This window comes from Rattus norvegicus, chromosome 7 (genome assembly GCF_036323735.1).
Source record: "Rattus norvegicus strain BN/NHsdMcwi chromosome 7, GRCr8, whole genome shotgun sequence".
In the NCBI taxonomy this organism is placed as follows: Eukaryota; Metazoa; Chordata; class Mammalia; order Rodentia; family Muridae; genus Rattus; species Rattus norvegicus.
This window is the reverse complement of record NC_086025.1, coordinates 1375074-1390370: the sequence shown is the minus strand read 5'-3', so window position 1 is coordinate 1390370 and position 15297 is coordinate 1375074. Positions and strand designations below refer to the sequence as shown.

At 46.8% G+C, this 15297-nt stretch overlaps 1 protein-coding gene across 3 annotated transcripts; it reads left to right on the top strand.

Moving 5' to 3' along the window:
- Positions 1-2676: 2676 nt before the first annotated feature.
- Positions 2677-13780, top strand: Coq10a (coenzyme Q10A). Of its 3 annotated transcripts, none has more exons than XM_006240759.5 (5): positions 2677-7987; positions 8515-8661; positions 12108-12300; positions 12727-12828; positions 13058-13778. In XM_006240759.5, exons 1-5 carry the CDS (start codon positions 7848-7850, stop codon positions 13223-13225), a joined length of 750 nt encoding a protein of 249 aa, XP_006240821.1. In that variant the 5' UTR covers positions 2677-7847; the 3' UTR covers positions 13226-13778. The 3 variants fall into 3 exon arrangements, with proteins under 3 accessions (XP_006240821.1, XP_038935293.1, NP_001102197.1); XM_039079365.2 differs by having other exon boundaries at positions 12078-12300; NM_001108727.1 differs by lacking the exon at positions 2677-7987 and adding an exon at positions 8031-8152 and having other exon boundaries at positions 13058-13780.
- The last annotated feature ends 1517 nt before the right edge of the window (positions 13781-15297 follow it).

Below are 15297 nucleotides of genomic sequence, written 5' to 3'. Positions count from 1 at the left end.
TCTTCTTACATTTCCAGGGCACAGTCCATCCTTGAGAAAAGATGGGCAGAAACTCAGACGTGGAAGCAGAGCCTAGGGAGGAGTGCAGCTTTGCCTGCTCACGTTTAACCAGATTTCTTAATCTAAATCCGGACCACCTACCTAGGGATGGTACCACCCACAGTGAGCTGGGCCCTCCTACCTCAATTAGCCTACCAGAAAGTGTTGGAGCTGGGTAGGTGGTTCAGGAGTTGAAGAGCACTGACCACCCTTCCAAAGGGCCCAAGTGTAATCCCCAGCATCCACTTAACAACTGAGAGCGGGTTGTAACTCCCAATTCCACAGATTTTGGTGGCTAAAACATCCATACGTGTAAGATAATAAAGGTAGTTTTCACAGGTGAAGGCAATTTTTTAAATTTTTATTTATTTGTCATTTATTTATTTATTTGTTTATTTATTTTGAGACAGGTTCTCACTATGTAGCTTGCTGTCCTGGAATTCACCATAAAACCAGGCTGGTCCAGACTGGAGCGATGGTTCAGTGGTTAAGAGCACTGACTGCTCTTCCAGAGGTCCTGAGTTCCAATCCCAGCAACCACAGGGTGGCTCACAGCCATCTGTAATGGGATTCGGTGCCCTCTTCTGGTGTGTCTGTAGATAGCTTCACTGTACTCTTAAAAAGATATATTAAAACAAACAAACAAACAAACAAAAAACAAACCAGGCTGGCCTGTAAACCCCAAAGATGCTCCTGCCTCTGCCACCCTAGGGTAGGCAACTTTAGACAATTCTTCAGTTGAGGCTCCCCCTTTACAGATTTCTTAGGGTTGTGTCAAGTTAACAGTAAAAACTAAACAGCACTGTCTATAAGTAAGAAGAAAGAAAGAAAGAAAGAAAGAAAGAAAGAAAGAAAGACAAAATGAGCAAATACTCTCCAATAATAATTAATGATAATAATAATAAATTTGAGAGGGAGGCTGGAGAAATAACTCAGCAGTTAAAAGTGCTTGCTATTTATACAGAGAACCAATGTAGGTGCTGACAACTGTCTGTAACTCCGGCTTTTTGGAGATCTAACACCTTTTGACCTCTCCAGGCACTATACACACTTGGTGTCTTACATGCGTGTACAGAAACATTCATACAGATGAAATAAAAAGTATTTTTAAAAAAATTTTTTTTGGTTCTTTGTTTCGGAGCTGGGGACCGAACCCAGGGCCTTGTGCTTCCTAGGCAAGCGCTCTACCACTGAGCTAAATCCCCAACCCTAAAAATTATTTTTAAATAAAATATAAAAGAGGCTAGGGGTCTAAAGCCTAGCATGTGTGAAGGCTCATGTTCAACCTTCCCCACCACATGGGACCCGTTTTGGAGATATACACCTGTCATCCCAGCCATCCAGGAGGCTGAGGCAGGGCAGCTCAAGTTTAAGTGCTGCCTGAGCTGTATACTGTGTTCAGGGTCAGTATGGGCAATTTAGTGAGGCCCTGTCTCAGAAATCAAACGAGGGCTGAGGGGCTGGAAAGGCCGCTTACCCAGCAAGAGCACTCGCAGCTCATGCACACCAGCAGAGTTGGCTCCCAGTAACCACGCTGGGTGACTGAAACCACCTGTAATTCCAAGGGCTCTGATGCCCTCTTCTTCCCCAGCACTCATGTGCCGCACCCTCCTCCAGCTTCCCTCAAACACACACAGAAACATAAATAAAAAGAGGGGCTGGAGAGATGGCTCAGTGGTGAAGAACACTGATTGCTCTTCCAGAGGTCCTGAGTTCAAATCCCAGCAACCACATGGTGGCTCACAGCCATCTGTAATGGGATCTGATGCCCTCTTCTGGTGAGTCTGAAGACAGACACATGTGTACTCATATACATACATACATACATACATCTTTTAAAAATAAATAAATAAAAATGAAACAGCTGGGTGTTAGTGGCATATGACTTTAATCTCAGCACTCAAGAAGCAGAGGAGGGAGGATTTCTGTGAGCTCGAGGCTACCATGGTTTACAAAGTAAATTCTGAGACAATCACGGTTACACAGAGAAACCTAATCTGGAAAAAACAGACAAACAAACAAACAATAAAGATAAAACAGATCTTGACAAAAGGAAAAGAGGGCTGAGGATGAGGTATAGCTAAATGTTAAAATGGTGTGGGTGACCTAAGTTTAATACCCGAAACCCATGTAGCAGAACAGCAGAACTACTTCTGCACACTGTCCTTTAGTCTCTACATGGATGCCACGGCACACAGATGTGCATTCGAATGCTTCTGTGTACACCCAATACCTAAGTAAATAATGTAAAGTTTTTGGTTCTTTTTTTTTTTTCAGAGCTGGGGACCGAACCCAGGGCCTTGCGCTTCCTAGGTAAGCGCTCTACCACTGAGCTAAATCCCCAGCCCTATAATGTAAAGTTTTTAATGAAAGAGTGCTTGCCCAGCATGTTTTGGGCTTGATCCACAGCATTACAAATTGAAGGGAAAAAGAAGTTCCCTACATACAAGTATAGGTGGTTTCTGTTACCGTTGGTTGGTTGGTTGGTTGGTTGGTTGGTTGGTTGGTTTTCTAAGCTTAGGAAATCAGCATTGGGAACTGGCACTTTATATCTGAGGAGAAGGAGGGGAAGGAGGAGGGGGAGGGGAAGGGATGGGGGAGGGAGGAAATAGGAACTGAACATAGCTGAGGGTCACATGGGTGCTTGCTTGGCCATTGGGTATGATGGGCTAAGCTAGGATGTGGCCAAGAGGAGAAGGGGAGCACACACCCTCTACTGCTCAAAATAGCTCTTAGTAACCTGATGATTCTGAGGCAGGGGTTGAGCTGAAGTCATGTGCGGAGGCCTGGCTCAGGAGTGGAGGTGAACCAGGGAGAGAGCTAGACTGAATCTCTGCAAGATGGGAAGAGGAAGGAAGGACTTGAGGTTGTTTTCGAATGTTATGTAGAGCAAGAAAGAGTTTCCCAGGAAAGGAAGGAAGGGAATAGTTTAGTCACATTGACACATCTGCAGTTCCAAGGGAATGTGCAGAGAGGGATGGAACTGTTGACAAAGGCAGGCTGTGACCTCAGTCCTGATATCTGTGACCTCAGTCCTGAACGGATATCTGTGGAACTTGCTGGGGATAGTAATACTACCTGTAATCCAAGCCCTTGGGAGGTAGAGATAGGAGGGTCAGGAGTTCAAGGTCAGCCTTGACATTCAGGTCAGCTTGTACTACTAAGACAGGGCCTTAAAATTAAAAAAAAAATGGGAGCTAGAGAGATGGCTCAGTGGTTAAGAACACTGACTGCTCGTCCAAAGGTCTTGAGTTCAAATCCCAGCGACCACATGGTGCCTCACAGCCATCTGTAATAGAATCTGGTGCCCTCTTCTGGTGCGGATGAAGACAGTAGCAGTGGTGACAGTGTACTTATATATTATAATAAATAAATAAATCTTTAAACAAAAAATTGCTGGTGTGGAGGCTCAGCAGTTGGGAGTACTGGCTGCTTTTCCAGAGGACCTGGGCTCAAGTCCCAGTATCCACACAGAGGATACTTACAACCATATGGGGATCTGAGTGCCTTTCTGGCCTCTGAGAGCACCAAGCACACATATGGTACACAGACATACATTTGAAAACTTCCAAGTCTCTCTCTCATACATGTGCGTGTGCTCTCTCTCCCACTCTCAGCATGAGATGGCCTCAGACTTACTATATAGCCTAGATTGAACTCACATTTGTTCTCAGAACCAAGCCTAACTGGCCTGTCTTTTTTTTCTTTTTTTCGGAGCTGGGGATGAACCCAGGGCCTTGTGCTTGCTAGGCAAGCGCTCTACCACTGAGCTAAATCCCCAGCCCTGGCCTGTCTTTCTTTAGACCTTGGTTTTTATTCTTCTAACATAACTGGCCCTCAGACCTTAGCACAACCAATTCCATGGTGGAAGTTCATGATGTTCAGGCCAAAAAAAAGTTTGGCACATAGACAGTTTACCTGCCAAAACTAAAACAAAGGACCTAATCCATCACAGTGCATGGCTCTGTGACCGTCCCTAAATGTACTAGCTTCGCTTTTTGGTTTCTGTAGTTCTGGCTAACTGTTCTGGTTAACTGAAGCACGTCAACATGGACTTGGTTTTTGTGCTTACAAAGATCACCCTGAGAAAGGCTATACCTACAGTAGGATCCCCAACCATTTGTAATTGCCAACAGGCTAATAAAGACTTTCTAGTGACTTAAAGCTAAGACTAAGTAGTCTTCTTTGCTGGATACCCCACAACACTAACAAATGTGAAGGTTCGGTGTACATACCTCACCATACTAATTGGTGGGTAGGTAAAAACTTAAAAAGTTTAACTCTGTAGAGAGACCCTGTTTCAAAACAAATAGGCTCAGTGGTTAAGAGCACTGGCTGCTCCTCCAGAGGTCCTGAGTTCAATTCCCAGCAACCACATGGTAACTCACAACCATCTGTAATGGGATCTGGTGCCCTCTTCTGGTATGTCTGAGACAGCGACAGTAAGCAAGTAAGTTATAACCAAGTATGGCAGCAGCACAAGTCAGGAATCTCAACACTCATGGAGAGGGATATGAGGAATTCAAGGCCAGCCTGGTTAGTTCAATTATGAGTTTGAGGGAAGCCTGGGCTATATGAGACCCTATCTCAAAACCAAACAAAAGGTTTTATTTTATTTTTGTATTTTAGTACCCTACCTGCATGTACACCTGAATGCCAGAAGAGGCATCAGATCCCATTACAGATGGTTGTGAGCCACCATGTGTTTGCTGGGAATTGAGCTCAGCACCCCTGGAAGAGCAACCAGTGCTCCTAACCACTGAGCCATCTCTCCAGCCCCCAAACCAAAGTTTTTTGTTTGTGTTTTTTTAAGAAACTTGTAACTTATGGCAAATGTCTCTATTTGAAATGTTCACAACCTAAGAAAATACAACACACAAAAGGAAGAGAAAAATATAAGATACATTCTTATTCTCATGAAATGCAGTATTCAGAGTAGTACTGCTGCGGGTTGAGTCTTCCTGGAGGCGGCGTTCTGAGTACTTAAACGAAGTGATTGGTGTAAAATGTCAGGAGCACAACAAGACGTAAGGGGATGAACTAGGGAAGGATTAAATTGGAGTAATTAGTTATTTAATTAGTTGGAGAACAGCAAGCACATTGGTTTTGTAGGGCTCTGGGACCTTAGGGACCTGAGGCAGTTAACTCTGTTAAAGCAGTGTTAATGAGGTCACAGTTCAGTCACGTATCCCAGTTAGGTTCCCTCTTTTGCCCAACCTTACTCCTCACTCCAAGCAGCTGTCTCAGACGTCAGCAGAGGTGGGTTCAGACCAGAGAATGAAGCTGAAAGGAGCAAGCTGCCCTTCAAGGTCATACACAGAAGGAATAGCACCTTTGAACTGGAAGGAAGGGAAGGGAGGTGGGAACGAGGACACAGCAGGCTCTCCCTGAAGGACTTGAAAGGAAAGGTGTTAGAAGAAGAAATGAAATCATTCTGCATCTGGAGGTTTCATGCCCCCCAGGAGGGAAAAGAGACAAAGCATTCATTTGGTCATCAAAAAACTCACCTTTTGGGGTTGGGGATTTAGCTCAGTGGTAGAGCGCTTGCCTAGGAAGTGCAAGGCCCTGGGTTCGGTCCCCAGCTCCGGAAAAAAAGAACAAAAAAAAAAAAAAAAAAAAAGCTCACCTTTTTATTAAAGTGTGTGTGTGTGAGTGAGTGTGTATGGTGTGTGAGTGCATGAGTATAAATGTGTGTGAGAATGTGTATGTGTTTATAAGGTGTGTGTGAGTGTGAATATGTGTGTATGAGTGTGAATGTGTGTGTGCATGGTATGTGTGTATAGTGTGTCTGTTTGTGTGTATGAATGTTATGTACGTGTGAATGTCTGTGTATGGTATGTGTGTGTGAATGTATGAGTATGAATGTGTGAATGTGTGCATGGTGTGTTTGAGAATGCGTATGTGTGTGTTTATGGTAGTGTGTGTCTGTGTGTGTGTGTGTGTGTGTGTGTGAATGTATGTGTGTGTGAGAGAGAGAATGTGTGTGTTTACGGTGTGTGTGAATGTATGTGTGGGTGAACGTGTGTGTATGTGTGTGTGTATGTGAGAGAGAGAGAGAGAGAGAGAGAGAGAGAGAGAGAGAGAGAGAGAGAGAGAGAATGTGTATGAATATGTGTTTATGGTGTGTGTGTGTTCTTTCCATGGGGTGTCCTGGGGATTGAATTTAGATCAGACCGGGTGGCAAGCACCCTTACCCACTGAACCATCTGGCTAGCCTCATCCTGACTCTGAGTCTATGACCTTATTTGTGTGAAGCATTTGACTTGTATCATAATGTAGCTTTGATTGCCTGTCTTCTTCCGGCCAGCACATTTCCATTGTCAGGCAAACCTCGTATGAATGTGGGGAGCTTTAACCCGGCACAAGGAAAGCCAAGCTTGCTCTGTGGCAGTCTGATTCCTTTAAATCCAGTCTCACTCGGAGAGTTTTGCTTGCACTTGCACCCATCTAGGCTAGACTCTTTCTAATTTGTAGTTTACTTTCTTCTCTCCTTTTCCTTTGGTGGTAACTTTCCCAAGAGCAGTTGTTTTCTCCTTGAATCCTGGGAAGTGATATTCACTGTTGGGCTTTCTTTTTCTTTTTTTCCGGAGCTGGGGATCGAACCCAGGGCCTTGCGCTTGCTAGGCAAGCGCTCTACCACTGAGCTAAATCCCCAACCCCCACTGTTGGGCTTTCAGCCTGTGATATCTCATCCTCCACTGAGTACACATTTTTTCCAGACAATGATGGTTCTTCTCTCTAAAGGTAAAATTTGGCTAGTGGTGGTGGTGGCTCACACCTGTAATTCCAGCAACTGGGAAACTGAGGCAAGATGATTTCTATGAGTTCAAGGTTAGAGCAGGTTACAGAACAAGATCATGTCTTAAAATAAAACATCCCAAAGCCACCCCCCTACTGGGGCGCATTCTGCAATCTCAGCAGCTAAGAGGCAGGAGGATCTCCAAGAGTTCTAGAGCAACCAAGTCTATATAGTGAGGGCGTCTCAGAGAACAAACCATGTCTTATATTTGGTTTGGTCTGAGAGTAGGGCTTGCTTCAATGTGTAGACCTGGCTACTCTAAAACTGGCTATGTAGTCCAGGCTGGCCTGGAACTCGTGACAGCCGCCCTGCTTCTGCCTCCGACTTCTTTCCATAAATATTAGGGAGGAAATTATGCTCCTAGGGACGTTCATGAAGGAGGACTACAAATTCAAGGCCTGAACTATTTTGTCTCGAATAAGAAGAGGGGGAGGAAGGGAGAAGGGCGTGTAGATCGAGAAGAGATTATGAAAGTCAGTCCAGAACTTGCAACGTTAATATCCTTTTCCAAAGATGTAAATCGGCAGCAGGCACTGCGAAGGCCACTAGGATGATCAGAGCCTCTCCCTCTGAAGGGCTCTGAGAGACGTTCCTCCGGACATCTAAAGCCATCTGCTGTTGACACGCCCACGACGTCGCCTCGGCGCCTACGTATCAGGTCCTGTGACCACAGACTCGCCAAGTAGTTTGTGCCAGGCGACCTCGCTCCCCCGAGCCATCTCTGCAGCTACTCAGATACGCACCCAGCGACCTTTCTTTCTCTCCAGAGGTGTCAAAGAAACTACATCTCCCGACAGGCAGCGTTTCCCTTCCTTCTTCGCTCTCCCTCTCCCTCTCCCTGGCAACGGTGTGACGTGAGGGGACCGGGAGCAGCGGTCAACGCTTCAGTGACAGCCTACCCGGCGCGGGGTCCGGAGCAGGGCGAAGGCAGCGGGAGCCCGCGCCGCCTTTCCTCCCCGGCCTCTCCTGCAGCTCGCCGCCGCCCGGAGTGCCAGGCAGGGGCGCGCGCATGGCCTCTGCGGGCGCGCGGAGGCTCCCGGTCCCGACGCGCGCCGCCGCCCGGAGCTGCTGCGGCTTCTCGCTCTGCCGGGGCGCGCGCTCTCTCCCGACCCCGCCCCCGGGCTCTCCGCGGTCGCCGCGGCCAATGAGGTGAGAGGCAGGCACTGGCATCCGCGCAGGACCGGAGGGGGTCGCCCGGCACCCTGAGTTTCTGTGGTGAAGGGTGGCAGGCCGGAGAAGGGCTAGCATTGGTGGTGCCCTAGGAGCTCGAATGGAGCTCTGGGGATACGTGTGCAAATTTGATGCTCCGGGCGGGTGCGTACCAGCTACTTCTTGGCCTTCGCGGGCGCCCTGGCTTTGATGTGCCTGGCCTGACCCTGGAGTCAGAGATGCTTTAGTTCGCTTGGAGCAGTAGCGTTGCTCCAAAGGCAGCTGGCACTTCGGACGTGTCCTTCTTTTTCCCATCCCCACCCCTGGCTCTGTCCTCAGCTGCCCTCGACCTTTCGCACTCGTGACAGCCTGGCCGGCCAGCCTTGCTAGCTGCAGCAGGTGCTAGGGGGAGAAAAACTTGCCCAAACGACCTTCCTCCGTGATGCATCTCTCTTCCCCTTCACCTGGAACTGGTTGAATACCAAAAAAGAATCGTGACGCTGCCTCTCCTTTCCTTTTGGCGCCAGGTTTCTTATTTCCTGTAACCTCCTCTTGCCTCGCGCTGCCCAGGTCTTGGCGGCTGAGGTTGGCCTTCCTCCTAGTCGTTCCTTCATGGGCTTTGCTGCCCCCTTCACCAACAAGCGAAAGGCTTACTCAGAGCGTAGGATCATGGGGTGAGCATCCTTCTTTTCCTCTCCAACTAAACAACCATGTACTGATAGTGGGTAAGATTTATATTGGGCCACTCACCTCCCCAGCAACGCTTTTTGCTGCCAACCTTTCACCCTAAGGATTTCCCACCTTCGTTGCTCTGCATGTACATTAGTCTAGAATTGGGTTACATCACAGAAAGGTATCGAACCCACTAGGTAGTTTGGTGTGGTGGCACAGCCTGTAATCTAAGCTTGAAGCTTCCCTGGACAACATAGTCAGAGCCTGTGTCATACATTTTGTGTGTGTGTGTGTGTGTGTGTGTGTGTGTGTGTGTGTGTGTGATAGCCAGAGCCCGTGTCATACATACACGCGCGCGTGCGCAAGCACACACACACACACACACACACACACACACACACACACATTATCTTTCCTCTGCCTATCTTCCTAGAGCTTCCTGTAAAGGCATGTGCCACCATGCTGCTGTTTTTCTGCAGTGCTGGGGATTGAACCTAGGGCCTTGTACATGCTAAGAGACCACTCTATGGATGGACTTAAGTCCCAGCCTTTTGTTGTTGTTGTTGGAGACAGGATCTCACTGTATACCTCTGGCTGTCTCCCTTGAAACTATATAGACCAGGCTGGGCTCAAACTCAGAGATCAGCCTGCTTCTGCCTGCTAAGCGCTGGGACTAAAAAAGGCTTATATACAGCTATGCTGGGCTCTTTTTGTTTTTACACAAGGTCTCATTATTTAGGCTTGGCTGGCCTGTCTCCCAAGGGCAGAGATTAAGGGAATATACCACCATGTCCAGCTATAACAAAAATACTTTTAAAAATTTAAAGGACAGGGGTTGGGGATTTAGCTCAGTGGTAGAGCGCTTGCCTAGCAAGCGCAAGGCCCTGGGTTCGGTCCCCAGCTCCGAAAAAAAGAACCAAAAAAAAAAAAAATTAAATGACAGGGACTGGAGAGTTGGCTCAGTGAGAAGGAACACATGTTGCTGCAAAGGGTTGATTGGGTTCGTCTCCCAGCCCTTACCACCTCAAGCACCAGCACGTCTGATGCACAGATAAACATGGAGGCAAAACACTCACACACATAAAATAATGAAAAAACTAAAAAGTTTTTTTAACTCTGAGTTGGGGAGGTTGGAGAAATGGTTAATGGTTAAGAGGCTGTACTGCTGAATCCCTAGCACCTACACTCGGCAGCCTGTGAGTCCAGCTCCAGAGGACCTTGTGTCCTGTTCTGGATTCTATGGGCACCTGTACTCATGTGTACATCCCTTCTCCGAAACATACACATTAATTTTTTAAAATTTGGTGGTGGCAGAAGCTTACAAGTTGGCAGTTTCAACCCACCAACCTGCACTATGGGCTCGCCAATAGACTTTATTTAGAAAGGAGATGGTGGTGGTGAAATGGCTTTTGAGGTGAGGATACTTGTGGTCAAGGCTCACGACCTGAGTTTGACCCCCTCGGATCTGCATGGTGGAAGGAGGGAGCCAATTTCTGAGGTTGTTTTCTGACCTCCAGGTCAAACTGTGGCACACATGCTCCCATACACAGATAAACGTAAAATACTGAGTCAGGATTTTTCTATGTAGCCTTGGCTGTCATGGCTGGTGAGGACTGCTCACTCTTTAGCAATCTTTTTTTTTTTTTTTTTTAAAGATTTATTTATTTACTATATATAAGTACACTGTAGCTGTCTTCAGACACACCAGAAGAGGGCATCAGATCTCTTTACAGATGGCTGTGAGCCACCATGTGGTTGCTGGGAATTGAACTCAGGACCTCTGCAAGAGCAGTCGGTGCTCTTAACCACTGAGCCATCTCTCCAGCCCCACTCTTTAGCAATCTTTACTATGACTGTAAACTACACAGTAAATAACAATTATGGGTTGTGGTGTTTTCCAAGACAGGGTTTCTTTGCACAGCCCTGGCTGTTCTCGAGCTCAGAAATCCACCTGCCTCTCTAGTACTGGGATTAAAGATGTGTGGATACCATGCTTGGAGTAACATTTACAAAAAACGAAGACCAAACAACAATAAAAAAACAGGGGGTTGGGGATTTAGCTCAGTGATAGAGCGCTTGCCTAGCAAGCACAAGGCCCTGGGTTCAGTCCCCAGTTCCAAGAAAAAAGAAAAACAAAAAACAAAAAAAAAAAAAAAAAAACCAGGAAATTATTTTTCTGACAAATACAAACATGTATTCAGAGTACAACCGAGTGGGTCCTCTGAGCACTCACTTGTTACACACAAGCTGCTAGGTTGAACAGGTACACAGTCCCAAGTGTTGAGTTTCAGCTGAGTGCTGCCACGCCCTCCCTGATGGGGTACTGGGAATCAAACCTGGGTCCTCTGGAAGAACAGCCGTTGCTCTAGCACCACCCACTTATGTGCTGCTGGGGACTGGACCTAAGGCTGCTGGACACCCATCTCCCTATTGTGCTCCATCTGCACTCCATACATAGGCATTCCACAGACTCTCTCATTCAGGCCTCATGAGCACATGACCCACATGTTAGCTCCACTGTATTGTAGGCAAGATGGAGGCACAGGCGGGTTACCTCAGGGCACACTGTTAGTAAGTTGTAGAGAGGTTCCTGATGTTGAGGCAGGAGGATCAGAAATGTGCAGCCAACTTGGGCTCCACAGTGAGTGTAAGGTCAGCCTGGACTATATGAGACTTTTAAAAACTCCAGTGGCGGGGCTGGAGAGGTGGCTCAGCGGTTAAGAGCACTGACTGATCTTCCAGAGGTCCTGAGTTCAAATCCCAGCAACCACATGGTGGCTCACAACCATCTGTAATGAGATCCGATGCCCTCTTCTGGTGTGTCTGAAGACAGCTACAATGTACTCATATATAATTAATAAATAAAATATTTAAAAAAGAAAAAAAAAACTCCAGTGGCTCAGTGGGTAAGGCACCTGCCAGCGAGCCTGGAGGCCTGAGAGTCCTCAGATCCACACAATGGAGGACTGCTACTAGTTCTCTGATCAGTACATGTGTTCCATACAAAACAGAAAAAATTTTTTTTTGAGATTTGACTACCAATAAAACTGACAACCTGTCATCTACAGTCTGTGTTGGGATAAAGTAATGTAAAAGCACTGTGGTCTGAAGATGTGTCTCAGTTGGCAGAGTGCTTGCCTAGCATGCACAAGGCTGTTTGGTCCCTGAACAACACAAACCAGGTGTGGTAAGCACATCTGTGATCTCAGCACTCAGGAAGTAGAGGTAGGAACATCAGCAGCTCAAGATCATCTCAACTATACAGAGTTTGAGGGCCACACAAGACCTTGTCAGGTGGGGGTGGGTAGCTCTTGTTCTAACTGTAAAATACAACATCTGGGTTTGTCTGTGTTCCTTGGTTAGTGGGCAGTGGTCTTATTTCAAGACCAATGGCGGGGAAGCCTTGACTTGCTGGCAGTTCCTTGGCCTTCAATTCTTCTTGCTCTAGGTACTCAATGCAGGAAATGTTTGAGGTGGTGTCCAATGTCCAGGAGTACCGAGAGTTTGTGCCGTGGTGTAAGAAGTCACTGGTGGTATCCAGCCGTAAGGGTCACCTGAAAGCCCAGTTGGAAGTCGGGTTCCCACCTGTCTTGGAACGTTACACCTCTGCAGTCTCCATGGTCAAACCACACATGGTCAAGGTAAGGCCTCTAGGAGGATTACCGACCAAGTTCTATGTTCCTTGGCAGTTTCAGTCAAAGACTACTTTGGTTTTTCCTACTACTTGATGTCTGTGTGTTAAAATTTTTTACTAAATATAACAAGGGGAGGGAAAACCACGTTTAACTATTTTGAGTAGTGCTGGGCCAATTGAGGATATCACATATGCTGTTTAAGTGGTTCTACCGAGCTAAACCATCCAGCTCGGTGGTTCCTGACCTTTCCAGTGCTGAGTCCCTTGAATAAAGTTCTAATGTAAAATTTCCCCAGTGGTTTCAGGTGACCTGTGAAAGGGTCATCCGATGAACCCCAAAAAGGGCTGTGCCCTGCAGGTTGAGAACTGCTGCTCTAACACCACCCCTCTTCCTTAACAACAGCAGTTAGTAGTCGAATGTCTCTTATTGCAGGCTGTCTGCACTGATGGCAAGCTCTTTAACCACTTAGAGACTATTTGGCGATTCAGCCCTGGTATTCCCGCCTACCCTCGAACCTGCACTGTGGACTTCTCGGTGAGTCAGGCTTTGTGAGACAGGCCTGGGACTGCGACTAAGGGTAGAACTGAGCACTCAACGCTTCCAGTCATCAAGTACCCAGAGGTCTGAGTCCACATTAGATTTACATTTTGCTTAGTTCTGAGATAGTGTTCCAAAGTGATGTCTGGAGGGGAAGAGGAGGTTCCTTGATTTGGCCCGGAGCTGCCCACCTTGGTCTTGACGGTTGTCTCTCTTGTGTTTCCAGATTTCCTTTGAATTTCGTTCTCTGCTCCACTCCCAGCTGGCGACCATGTTTTTTGATGAGGTTGTAAAGCAGAACGTTGCTGCCTTTGAGCGCCGGGCAGCAACCAAGTTTGGCCCAGAAACAGCCATCCCCCGTGAGCTCATGTTCCATGAAGTGCACCAGACTTGAGACAAGGATTGTTTCCTTGCCTCTAACCCCTCTTCCCACCCAATTTTATTTATTTGGTTTGGCTCTGAGAGAGGTCTAAGTTTCACCTCTCAAGTCTTCCTAAACTGGGCTGCATGCTGTCTGGACACAGGAAAGATAGCAGATATGAAGTGAGATGGATACATAGGAAAGGGTCAAGCACATTCTGAAAGCCTCACATGCCCATGGCCGTTGCACACCAGATAAAAAGCAGGGCTGTAGCTGTCTCTGGGCCTGGTCAAGAAACCTTACTACTCAGTTGATGAAATTTAGAAGGAACTTTCTCACACAGAGAGACTGGCTGGCAAGTAACTTTTACCCTGCTAAGATTTCTCAGGAGAAAAGGCAACCTGCCCCAGTTTAGGAACATGTCCATGCTGTCTGACAGGTAGGAAGTGAGGAGCTGCTTTACCATAGTGCCACAGAGCAAGGGGGAGAAGTCACTAGACAGTGTTGTTCATATTGTGGGATGTACCTTTTTTCTCCCATGTGGCCTGAGTTTTTATAAAACTTTAATAAATGGTGACAGTGTGAATTTGTCGTATTTTTTTGGGGGAGGGTATTGTTTTTTTGGGTGGGGTTGGGGGAATAACATAGTAAACAGAAGAAAGTTGTAGCTTCCTTTCCTGCGGGTAAAGGCGTAAGGCAGCCTTTTGGACACAGTGTCCCTGCTAACTATAGTAGCACATCCTGCACGCCAGGACCTACTACCTACCCTCCCGCCTATTTATAGATGTTTCCAGAAAGTCATCTGTAGCAGGACAGACCATATGGTCTTAAGACTCCCATGTATCTATGCCCCCAAGGACCACCCTTATTTGGGGACCTCCTTAAGGGAAGTGGCAAGGAGACTAACTACAAGCACCCTCTAGTGTCCAGGCTTGGAGCTAGCAGTCCTACATTTGTCCTTGGTACACTTGTTCCCTTCACCCACTGGGCTAGACCAGCTCCTGGACTAGCCAGGCAAGCACACATGAGGTCTCTATTACAGTCTGTCCAAATCAAGAGGGAAGAGGGTTAAAGGTAAAGACTTCTTAAACTTGAGGAGAGACTCAACATCTTTGGAAATCAGCCTCCCTCTGCCTGTCCAGCTTGCCTTAAGAGGAATGTTCAGAATCATTTATCACCCACTGCTTTAGACCTTGACAGCCAGACCCCTTCCTCATAATGAGTCTTTCAGGCCTTAGGTAATAGCACGTTCAAACATTGTTAATAAAAATGTTTATTATTTTTCATTTTATACAGAACAACCTGACTTTAACAGTTACCCAGGGGTTTACAATGTGTTCCTCTCAACAGTGTGGTGCTGGAGTTGGGTTCCACACAAACACAGGCAGGGATAAGGAGGGGGCACAACAGGAGTGTATCTTAACCTTTTCTCAAGAAAAGGCAGTAGAGCATTCTGAGTCACTGAAAATCTGTGCAAATGAGGCTGCTAAAATAAATGCCGTGCTATGAGCTCTTACTTAAGGGAAGAACAAAAGACACTTATAAATAAAGGACCATTTCCTTGACACGGGATGAATGCCCCCAGCCCTAGGTCCATCTAATACTCAATGGGAACGGTGTGTAATTGCTGTTCAAAAAGAAAGGCTAGAACCCCTGGGACCAGACCCCAAAGAGGCTGGTCATTCCTGAGCTCTTGTTCTGTGCCAGAGCATATTAAGTAACAGGAGAAACCAAGGTCAGAAGATAGTGGCTTATGTTCCGTGGAAGTAAAAGACCTAGTTCACATTAAGGACTGATAAAGTCGAACCACTGGGAAGACCATAGATCGGATAGACCTGCTAAGAAAGGACCCTAGCAGAGGCCAGGACAGGGAGACCCAGAGCATCCTCAGCTTGAGGCACAGCAGGTATAATAAGCCTGGAAGGAAACAGAACACCCCCCCCCCCCCAGACCTTAACTTTTATGGTATAATTTAAAAGGAGAAATAGATTCAAATGTTGGGTGCTGGTCATAATAAATACCATGCCATTTGTGGTCACCTGATAGCATAAAAAGTTACCAAAGCGTCTCCAGCTAACCAATAGATTTTGCTAGCTAGGAGGTGC

What these genes read in the sequence shown, in the direction of transcription:
- Coq10a (XM_039079365.2), top strand. Translation starts at nt 7,848, where the DNA reads ATGGCCTCTGCGGGCGCGCGGAGGCTCCCGGTCCCGACGCGCGCCGCC. An exon ending in CGGTCGCCGCGGCCAATGAG is followed by an intron (nt 7,988 to 8,514) that starts GTGAGAGGCAGG and finishes TTTTGGCGCCAG; the next exon opens with GTTTCTTATTTCCTGTAACC. An exon ending in TCAGAGCGTAGGATCATGGG is followed by an intron (nt 8,662 to 12,077) that starts GTGAGCATCCTT and finishes ACTTGCTGGCAG; the next exon opens with TTCCTTGGCCTTCAATTCTT.